Genomic DNA, 10868 nt, shown 5'->3' with positions numbered 1-10868 from the left:
GATCGCGGAGGTTGCATGGTCGGTGGGGGCGGAAGTGACATCATGGTTCACAGCGGTGGTTGCTGCAGCGGCCGCATGGTTAATGGCGCCCGAGCGCTTCCGGAGGCCAATGGAAGATTCTGGAACGGTTGAGGAATCCTGATTCTGTAACTGTTTCCATAAAGCAGCTGGTGTTTTGCATTGCTGATGGCAGGATCACACTGTGCATAATCTCTGCCTCATTTCCTTCTGTGCGATAGTAATGACACTTTGAGATATCCTGAGATCACGGATTGTACTGCATGGATTGTAAATGTGTTTTTCCCTTAGATCACTGGGCTAGCCAATTGGGGATTGACAGCTCATGCTGGCTTTACCTGTGAAGTCCCCAGCCCATTTAGAACAACTTAAACATTCTCCCTATAATGTTATCCCTTTCATTCTAGCTATTTCTTTCTAAATCCCTTACCCTCATTCATATTTCTGCTTTGGCTCCATCTGCTTCTGATTCTCTTGAATCCTATCATCAATGACAGAAGACATTGTTGTGAGCTGGCATTACTTATACAGCTCTCACAGAATGAGCTGATGTGGAACACAGAAACGTAGGGGTAGGAGAATAGGCCATTCGGCCCTTCAAGCCTGCTCCTCCATTCAATATGATCAAGGCTGATCATCCAATTCTGTCCCCTATCCCACTTCCTCCCAATACCTTTGATCCCTTTAGCCCTAAGAACTATATCTAACGTCTTGTGGGAAACACTCATTGTTTTGTCCTCAGCCATTTTCTATGACAGAGAATTCCACAGGCTGTTTGGGTGAATAAATTTCTCCTCCTCTCAGTCATACATGGTCTACCATGTTACAGCTGTAGAAAACTTTGGTTAGGCCACATTTGGAATATTGTGTATCGATCTGGTCGCTATAGGAAGGATGTGAAGGCTTTGGAAAGAGTGCAAAAGAGGTTTACCAGGATGTTGTCATTAGCTCCAGGATAGGTTGGGCAAACTTGGTGGTTTTCGCTCTAGCATTGGGGCTGTGTCTTTCTCCCAGGGTGGAACTGTCAAATAGTAGGGGACAAAAGTTTAAGGTGAGATGTGAAAGTTTTAAAGGAGATGTGTGAGGTGATTTTTTTTAAACAGAGGATGCTGGGTACCTGTAACATCATAGCAGAGAAATCCTGATGAAGAGTTTATATCTGAAACGTTGATTCTCCTGCTCCTCAGATGCTGCCTGACTTGCTGTGCTTTTCCAGCACCACACTCTTGACTCTGATCTCCAGCATCTGCAGTCCTCATTTTCTCCACTCTGTCACTAGGCTCTGGATTCCCCAGTCATTGGGAACATCCTTCCTGCAGTTACCTTGTCTTAGTCCCATTAGAATTTTATAGGTTTCTATGAGATATCCCCCCTCCAGTGAATTTAATTCTAATTGATTCAACCTCTCCCCATTTGTCAGTCCTGCCATCCCAGGAATCAGTCCGGTAAATCTTCATTAAACTCCCTCCATAGCCAGAACATCCTTCCTCAGTTACAGAGACTGAAACTACACTCAATACTCCAGGTGTGGTCCAACCAAGGCCCTGTACAATTACAGAAGCCATCCCTGCTCTCAAATCCTCTCACTATGAAGGTCAACATACCATTTACCTTCTTCACTGCCTGCTGTACCTGCAATGCTTCCTTTCAGTGGCTGGTGTACAAGGACACCCAGGTCTCATTGCACCTCCCCCTTCCCCAATCTCTCACCAGATAATGGTCTGTCTCCTTGCTCTGGCCTTTTGCTTCTCTCTGATTTTAATTGGTCCCCCATTGGCAGCCCGGCCTGAGGTCACAGGGATCCAAAGCTCGGGATTTCCCTCCCTAAACCTCTCCATTTCTTTTCTCTCCTTTTCAAAGCTTATTGAAGTCCCTCTTTGGTCATTGGTCATCCACCTGAACACATGACTGAACGTGAATTTGGTTTGATTTGTGAAATTTTGCAAGTCCCATCAGGGAAGTTCATCAAATAATGAAGAACAAAGAAAGCTGAGATAAACAATGCAATAATGGTTGGGATTTTGAAGATGAAAGTAGATAGGAGATATGGTCTGCAGGTACTCGATGAGAATGCCCAAGATTAAGCGTGCAGTGAAGTTGCAGGAAGACCTGTTTGCTGCTGATGTTAACCTCTAATGAGACTGATTTCTGTGTAGACTGCAGGCTACTGTGGGACTACGTTTATCAGCTACTGTCTGACAGCCGATATGAGCAGTACATCAGGTGGGAGGATAAAGAGTCCAAGATCTTCCGTGTCGTTGATCCCAATGGACTGGCACGACTCTGGGGAAATCACAAGGTGAGCGGCTTTCAGTTTCTGGGTGAGGAATCCAACAGATGGTTCTGTCTTTGGGAAAGAGACATTCGATCAGCTTTCAATCAAAAGTTACAAATCTTCATTGATAAACCTCACCTGATACTGTCAGTCTCTTCAACAAATGCTTTCCATGTGGAACCATTGTGTCAGTTAAAGTTTCCCGTATCACTTCAGCTGAAGTGTTCTTACCAGTGGAATGACAATACCCATTCACCTGTCGAGTCTGCTCCACTATTTAACTGAATCATTGATTGCAGAACCCTAATTGCCCCAGTAAAGGTGATGCTGAGCTACCTTCTTGAAGCACTGCAGTTCTTGGTGCATTAAAAGTAGAGGGTTTTGACCCAGTGACACTGAAAATAAGGCAATAAATTTCTAAAGTCTGGATGGTTTATGGAGGGGAACATACAATGTTGGTGTTCCCATGTGTCTGCTGCCCCTGTCCTCCGTGATAGAGATCATGGACTTGGAAGGTGCTGCTGACAGAGCCTTGGTCATTTCCTGCAGCACATATTTAGATCCACACAGTGCTGCCACTGGGCATTACTGGTAAAGAGAGTGAAAGTTGAAGGTGATAGATGTGGGCCAATCAAGCGGGCTGCTTTGTCTTCGATGGAGTTGCATCCATCCAGACAAGTGGGAAGTATTCCATCACACTCCTAACTTGAGCCTTGTAAATGATGGACAGGCTTTGAGGAGTCAGGATGTGAATTACCGCTGCAGTATTCCGAGCCTCCAACCTGCTGTTATAGCCACTGTGTTCATTTGGAGATCCCAGTTGACTTTCTGGTCAATGGTAACCCTAGGATATTGATAGTGAGGGATTCAGAAATGGTAATACCATTGAATGTCAAGGTGTGCTGATTAGATTATCTCTTATTGGAGGTGGTCATAGCCTGGCATTTGTGTGGCGCGAAAGTTGCTTGCCACTTGTCAGCCCAAGCCTGGATACTGTCCAGATCTTTTTGCATTTGAACATGGACTGCTTCAGTGTCTGAGGAGTCACGGATGGTGCTGAACATGTTGCAGCGAACATCCCCACTTCTGACCATTTGATGGAGGGAAGGTCATTGATGAAGCAGTTGAAGATGGTCGGGCCTAGGACACTACCCTGAAAAACTCCTACAGAGATGACCTGGAGCTGAGATGACTGACCACAACCATCTTCTTATGTACCAGGTATGACTCTAACCAGCATAGAGTTTGCCCCACTACCAGGTATGACTCTAACCAGCATAGAGTTTGCCCCACCCCATTGATCCAGTTTGGCTCAGGTTCCTTGATGCCCTTCCTTGGTCAAATGCAGCCTTGATGTCAAAGGCCTGTCACTCAAACCTCACCTCTGGAATTCAGCTCTTTAGGCCAAGTTTGAACGAAAGCTATAATGAGGCCAGGAGCTGAATGGCGCTGGTAGAACTTAAACTGGACATCACTGAGCAGGTGCTGCTTGACAGCACTGGTACTGACACCTTCCATCACTTTACGATGATCAAGAATAGATTGATGGGGCAGTAATTGGCCAGGTTGGATTTGTCCTGTTTTTTGTGTACAAGACATACCTCAGGAATTTCCCACATTGCCAGGTAGGTGCCAGTGTTGTAATTGTACTGGAACATCTTGGTTATGGGAGAGGCAAGATCTGGAGCACAAGTCTTCAGTACTGTTACTGGAATGTTGTCAGGGCCCATAGACTTGGCAGTATCCAGTGCTTCTAGCTGTTTCTTGATATCACATGGAGTGAATAGAATTGGCTGAAGACTGGTATCTGCTGGCGACCACTGGGGGAGGCCGAGATGGATCATCCAGTCAGCACTTCTGGCTGAGGATTGCTGCAAAAGCATCAGCCTTATCTTTTGTACTGATGTGCTGAGCTCATCCATCATTGAGGATGGGGATATTTGTGGAGCCTAATCATGTTTTACAAGATCCTTTAGATTTGTCCATCTCTTGTTGCTTATGCTGTTTGGCGTGCAAGTAGTCCTGTTTGGTAACTTCACCAGGTTGACACCTCATTTTTAGATATACCTTAGGCATGCCTTCCTGCACTCTCCATTAAACCAGGGTTGATTTCCTGGCTTGATGGCAATGGTTGAGTGGGGGATATGCCGGGCCATGGGATTACAGATTGTGGTTGATTATGATGACAGTCCTCAGTACGTTAGGAAATGCTAGTCTTGAGTTGCTAGGTCTGCTATGGAATGATCCCATTTAGCATTTTTCAATGTGAAGGTGGGACGTGGTCTTCCCAAGGACTGTGCAGTGGTCACTCCTGCCAATACTGTTCCTGAGACTGGTCAAGGGCTTGCAGATTTCCTCTCTTGTTAGTCACATTGCCACCAGGTGCAGAGCCAGTCCAGTAGCTATGTCCTTTCGGGCTTGGACAGTCATGGTGCTACAAGCCAATCTTGGTGATGGCCATTGAAGTTCCCACATTAAGTGCATCCTGTGTCACCGCCATCATGAGTGCTGCTTCCACATCGTGGTAAAACGGAGGAGGACTGAGGGGAGCAGTCAGCAGGAACTTTCCAAACCGTTTTTGCTGATGGCTGAGATTCTGCGAGGTTTCGAGTCAATGTTGATGACTCCGTCCAGACTTCGAATGAGTTGATTCTGCAGGTGGAGAGCGGAAGCGTAAAAGGAGATTAAATCAGTGCGTAGACTCCATGATGTGTGCATGCACTGAGATTGATTTTTATTTTGAAAGGATGTCAGGAATGTGAAACCCAGGCATGAAAATTACGTCAGGGTTCCAATTAAATGTCAAAATAGGCTTGTGGGGTTGAATGGCCTCCTCCTGTACCCCCGCCTTGTCTGAAGAAGTTATTGCACTGGGCTCCTGCTTTCCCAAAATGGCCCAACATAAAATGAAACCACAGTTTGGCAGAGTCTATTCATTGAAGTTCCTGGAGAGCTTAATATCGGGTGCACCTTTGAGTGTCCTGCGGCAGTTTGTCTTCCAGTTTCTGTTTTTTAAAAAAAGATTTTGCTTTTGTTTCCACCCAGAACCGAGCAAATATGACGTATGAAAAAATGTCAAGAGCTCTACGGCATTATTACAAACTAAACATCATCAGAAAGGAGCCCGGCCAGAAACTCATCTTCAGGTAAGTCTCACCATCTTTGCTGAGTGCTCGGGATCACAATTTGTCATGGGAATCCCTCTCCATTCTCACTCTGACATTCTTGCAACATTATGGCCTCTCTGTAAATTAGCAAACAGAGCTGTATGATTCAGTGAAGTGATGGGTAATGCACACACACTGTACCTTGGGAGTAGGCTGGGATTGGACTGGCAGTATCATGTAGGACAGAGCCTGCTCCTAACAGCTGAACACTCCTTTTGAAAGACTTGCATTTATATAGCACTTCCCACAACCCAGCATTCTCAGCCAATGATGTGCTTCTGAAGAGCAATCACTGTTGAAATGTAGGAAACATGTGACGCACTGTAAGATCCCACAAACAGCAATGTGATAATGACCAGATATCAGTTTATGGGGTATTGACTGTAGGCTAGATATTACCTGGGAAAACTCTCCATGCTTATCATTGAAATGGTGCTGTGGCTGCTTCTAGTTTCACCTATCAGGGCAGCCAGGACTTCAGTTCAACTTGTGTTCCAAAAGATGGCAACCACAACAAAGCAGCATCCCCTCAGTGCTCCACTGGAGCGTTAGCTTTCAATTGTGTACTGGAATCCTGGAGGGCTCCATGATTTCACAATCTTCTGAATCTGAGACCAGTGTGGACCCTACTTGAGGGAGTGGCTCTTTGAAACCCAGTGTCTCTTCACTCCCCACCAGTAACCCCACAGCTGTCACACAGTGAGCGACAACAAACCGAAAGCATTCGAGTCTTCAATCTGTATTGGAAAAGGCCTCAAGTGAAAATATCTTTGAGATATGGGAGAGACATCTACGTCCAGTTAACAATAAATCAGATTTTCAATAAAGAGACCTCCATGAGTCTTGAAGAGGATTGTGGGATTATACACTGCATTAGTTGAATTAGAGGGTGATACAGGTTACCCTACCTCCTAAATTAGTATGTTATCACACTGCATGTGTGTTGGTACTGATGTAAGGAGCTTACCTGAGTACAGTTACAAATATCCACCTGTCCAATTGGCTCTTCAGTTAACGATAAATAGTGAAAACAAAATGAACTTTGTGTATGCCGTTTCCAGACACATGCTCCAGATGAGAAAGACTTACACAGTATTATAGACCAGGCCAAACGCCCTCAAAACATATCAAATACCAATAGTCTAAACCCTAACTTTTATCTTTATTTAAAGGCAGGTGGAAGGCGCTGTGCTCTAGATGTGATTTGATTTATCAAACTACTAGGTTATAATCAAATAGCACTTTGTTCTTACACCACGTTTAAAATACAACAAAAAAAATTACATAACTTTAATTCTATTAATGTATATAACAAAATAATATTGTATTTAACTACCACCGTTCTAATATAGAAGCATCCCATAAACACACCTTTGGCAAAGGCAAATTCAGCAAAGCAGATTTCCCTCACTTGCTATCTCCTCCAGCCCAGGAGAAGGAACACCAGCTCTACGGCATTATTACAAACTAAACATCATCAGAAAGGAGCCCGGCCAGAAACTCATCTTCAGGTAAGTCTCACCATCTTTGCTGAGTGCTCGGGATCACAATTTGTCATGGGAATCCCTCTCCATTCTCACTCTGACATTCTTGCAACATTATGGCCTCTCTGTAAGTTAGCAAACAGAGCTGTATGATTCAGTGAAGTGATGGGTAATGCACACACACTGTACCTTGGGAGTAGGCTGGGATTGGACTGGCAGTATCATGTAGGACAGAGCCTGCTCCTAACAGCTGAACACTCCTTTTGAAAGACTTGCATTTATATAGCACTTCCCACAACCCAGCATTCTCAGCCAATGATGTGCTTCTGAAGAGCAATCACTGTTGAAATGTAGGAAACATGTGACGCACTGTAAGATCCCACAAACAGCAATGTGATAATGACCAGATATCAGTTTATGGGGTATTGACTGTAGGCTAGATATTACCTGGGAAAACTCTCCATGCTTATCGTTGAAATGGTGCTGTGGCTGCTTCTAGTTTCACCTATCAGGGCAGCCAGGACTTCAGTTCAACTTGTGTTCCAAAAGATGGCACCCACAACAAAGCAGCATCCCCTCAGTGCTCCACTGGAGCGTTAGCTTTCAATTGTGTACTGGAATTCCTGGAGGGCTCCATGATTTCACAATCTTCTGAGTCTGAGACCAGTGTGGACCCTACTTGAGGGTGTGGCTCTTTGAAACCCAGTGTCTCTTCACTCCCCACCAGTAACCCCACAGCTGTCACGCAGTGAGCGACAACAAACCGAAAGCATTCGAGTCTTCAATCTGTATTGGAAAAGGCCTCAAGTGAAAATATCTTTGAGAAATGGGAGAGACATCTACGTCCAGTTAATAATAAATCAGATTTTCAATAAAGAGACCTCCATGAGTCTCGAAGAGGATTGTGGGATTATACACTGCATTAGTTGAATTAAAGGGTGATACAGGTTACCCTACCTCCTAAATTAGTATGTTAACACTCTGCATGTGTGTTGGTACTGATGTAAGGAACTTACCTGAGTACAGTTACAAATATCCACCTGTCCAATTGGCTCTTCAGTTAAAGATAAATAGTGAAAACAAAATGAACTTTGTGTATGCCGTTTCCAGACACATGCTCCAGGTGAGAAAGACTTACACAGTATTATAGACCAGGCCAAACCCCCTCAAAACATATCAAATATCAATAGTCTAAACCCTAACTTTTATCTTTATTTAAAGGCAGGGTGGAAGGCGCTGTGCTCCAGATGTGATTTGATTGGTCAAGCTACTAGGTTATAATCAAATAGCACTTTGTTTTTACACCACGTTTAAAATACAACAAAAAAAGGAATTTATATAACTTTAATTCTATCAATGTACTTTACCACCGTTCTAATATCGAAGCATCCCGTAAATACACCCTTGGCAAAGGCAAATTCAGCAAAGCAGATTTCCCTCACTTGCTATCTCCTCCAGCCCAGGAGAAGGAACACCAATGGAATGAATCCAGCAGCAGAGAGAAAGAGCTGTATCTAACAGCTTCAATTCCAAAAACTCAACTTCCACAACTGAAAGCAAAACTAAAATCCTGAATCTGAGGGAGCTTGGCTGTGCCCACTCATGCTTCCTTTGTCTAATTGTTTTAAAAACCCATAGTTATTTACAGTGCTTTCCATGGAGCAGAGGCATCGGGCCCAGATTGACAATGCCCCTCCCCTTGAAGAAAAATAGGACAGAACAAATCCCTCTCAAAGACACATCCCTCATCACAAGCGGAACATACATTGGGAACATGTGGGCTACAATCACACTGGCACTAGCTATCATGATATCTCTCAACCAGCTTCACCTGGCAGTGAACCCTGGGAGCTACATCATAAGAAGCACGTCAAGAGGGCTAGGGATCAGAAAGTTTACAAGTCCCTGGGCCACACTCAAAGTGAGGAGTGAAACATTGTCACATTTGATTGGTAGCTTTCATAGCAGGAAGTGCTTCTGAGGAACATCATTGTATTTAGTGTTGCAATTCCACAGGCCAGGAGGAAATCACAGCAGAGGTGGCTTTCAGAAAGTTGCTCTGCGGATTGCCAGCTGTTTACTGTTGTTGGATTTGGGGTCAATTCTGCTGTCAGAATTATCTTCAACATAATGGCTCTGAGATCATGTGTACTGACAGTACAGCAGTAAAAGTCCAACCTACCCCATCTTACCACAAAGAGAAGGTCACTCACACCAAACCATTTGGGGGCAAATTGTGCCATAATTAATATATGATTGTCCATGGACTGTGATGAGGGTGGGGGAGGCAGAGAGGAGATAAAACAGGTAAGTGCCCATGATGGGGAGATGGGGCATGAACATGGACAGCATTGATGGGTTGATTGGTATTTTCAGAATGTTGACTTTTCTATGTTCATGAATATTCCAAAATTACAGTTTACTGCTCTGAAATTGTCCTCCTTTCCCTAGACTGTGTTCCAACCCAATAGCCCGCATCTCCCTGTTTCCAACCATCAGTGTAGTCAATCTTTGAAAGGTCAGAGTGTGACCCCTTCCATGACCCCTAACCACATCTGTTTACACAGGTTCCTGAAGACCCCAGATGAAATCACCCATAAACCGGAAAAATTGGAGCAACTGGAATTACATGAGCAGGAAGGAGCCGATTTTAAAGAGGACACATTTCAGCTCTCTCCGTGACAGTGACATTACAAATGGCACCTACCTGAGCCCTGAGCCCTGAGCCCTGAGCCCTGAGCCCTGAGCCCTGAGCCTGCCCAGTTCCGGGCCCTGCAGACTGAGCAACTGGAATTACATGAGCAGGAAGGAGCCGATTTTAAAGAGGACACATTTCAGCTCTCTCCGTGACAGTGACATTACAAATGGCACCCACCTGAGCCCTGAGCCTGCCCAGTTCCGGGCCCTGCAGACTGACACTTAGCAACCCAAAACAAACTTTCTCTTTTCCGAATGGTACCGACGTGAAGTTTTCCTTGCTTTCTGGGGTTTGTGATTTTGGTTTGTTGATAATAGCACTACATTCAATACATGCACTGGCAAACCTGTAAGATATGTTGAGAAGCTTGCTGTAAGAGTTGTGAAGAAAAATTGTGAATAAATTCTTAATACTTTAAGTCCTATCTGTCTGATTCCCTCGTGTTTGTTCAGCTCTTTAGAAGCGACAAGTGCAGGATAGCGGAACTGAGCGAATGAATTAAGAGTTGGAGGCTTCATTTTGACCTTTGGGTGATGGTGTGAGCACTGTGTTGGTTGGGCCTTGATCTGGGAGTGAACAGGCCCCCCTCTCCACCCAGTGTAAAGCCCCAGATCTCGTTTAAACCTCATTAGTGAACAGCAGGGTGTGCAGCAAGCATCCACATATCACTCCTTTCAGGTCTCAGGCTGAAGGGCCACCGATAAGTTCATTTGTGATGCTGGGTGGGAATGATGCCAACCTGGACTCAGTTTCTCACTGGAGGTATATGAATGTGATGCTGCTGCCCCTTTAACAAGGTTATTTTGTCCTTGGTTTTTTTCCAAGAGGTCATAAAGGCAGAGATGTCGAATTATCTACTTTAACAATAGCAGTGGAGTGGCCAGTTCTCTCAATTCAGGTTTTTTTTCTAGTTTGGTTTGTTACAGCAGGCAGTCAGGAGATGCTGCTGGCAGAGAAGCTGCTACAGTGAAGCATGGTTTTCCATGCTTCAGCAACTATTTCTGGCCTGACTCTTCTCTCTGAAATCCCTCCTGCCTATAAGAACCTGAGTTTGAATTTAACATTTGCTAAGGGGTGTGTTTTTGGGATGTTGTGGATATTGGAACAGCTCCTTCATTAAGTTGCAATTTCAAGTCGGTTGGATTTCCAAATAGTTATGTTATTCTAAATTCGGTTTTCTTTTCTTCATGTTTCAACCGTAGTTTGTAAATAAATTCTGTTTTGCT

General features: G+C 44.5%; 1 protein-coding gene across 5 annotated transcripts in view; it reads left to right on the top strand.

The window, feature by feature from the left end:
- The window catches only part of LOC122563320 (transcription factor ETV6-like), a 75630-nt gene extending 65564 nt beyond the window's left edge, over positions 1 to 10066 (top strand). For 2 of the 5 annotated variants that reach the window (XM_043717047.1, XM_043717048.1), the window contains exons 5-7: positions 2175 to 2317; positions 5339 to 5439; positions 9512 to 9665. In XM_043717047.1, coding sequence (XP_043572982.1) covers positions 2175 to 2317; positions 5339 to 5439; positions 9512 to 9626 — 359 coding nt within the window. In that variant the 3' untranslated portion in view covers positions 9627 to 9665. Of the gene's footprint in view, positions 1 to 2174; positions 2318 to 5338; positions 5440 to 6945; positions 6972 to 9511; positions 9666 to 9741 lie in introns of those variants that run through there. The other 3 variants (XM_043717045.1, XM_043717046.1, XM_043717044.1) reach the window with 3 other exon arrangements.
- Positions 10067 to 10868: the final 802 nt, after the last annotated feature.

This window comes from Chiloscyllium plagiosum, chromosome 26 (genome assembly GCF_004010195.1).
Source record: "Chiloscyllium plagiosum isolate BGI_BamShark_2017 chromosome 26, ASM401019v2, whole genome shotgun sequence".
In the NCBI taxonomy this organism is placed as follows: domain Eukaryota; kingdom Metazoa; phylum Chordata; class Chondrichthyes; order Orectolobiformes; family Hemiscylliidae; genus Chiloscyllium; species Chiloscyllium plagiosum.
Note: the sequence above shows the minus strand (reverse complement) of the source record. Positions and strands in the feature narration are given on the sequence as shown.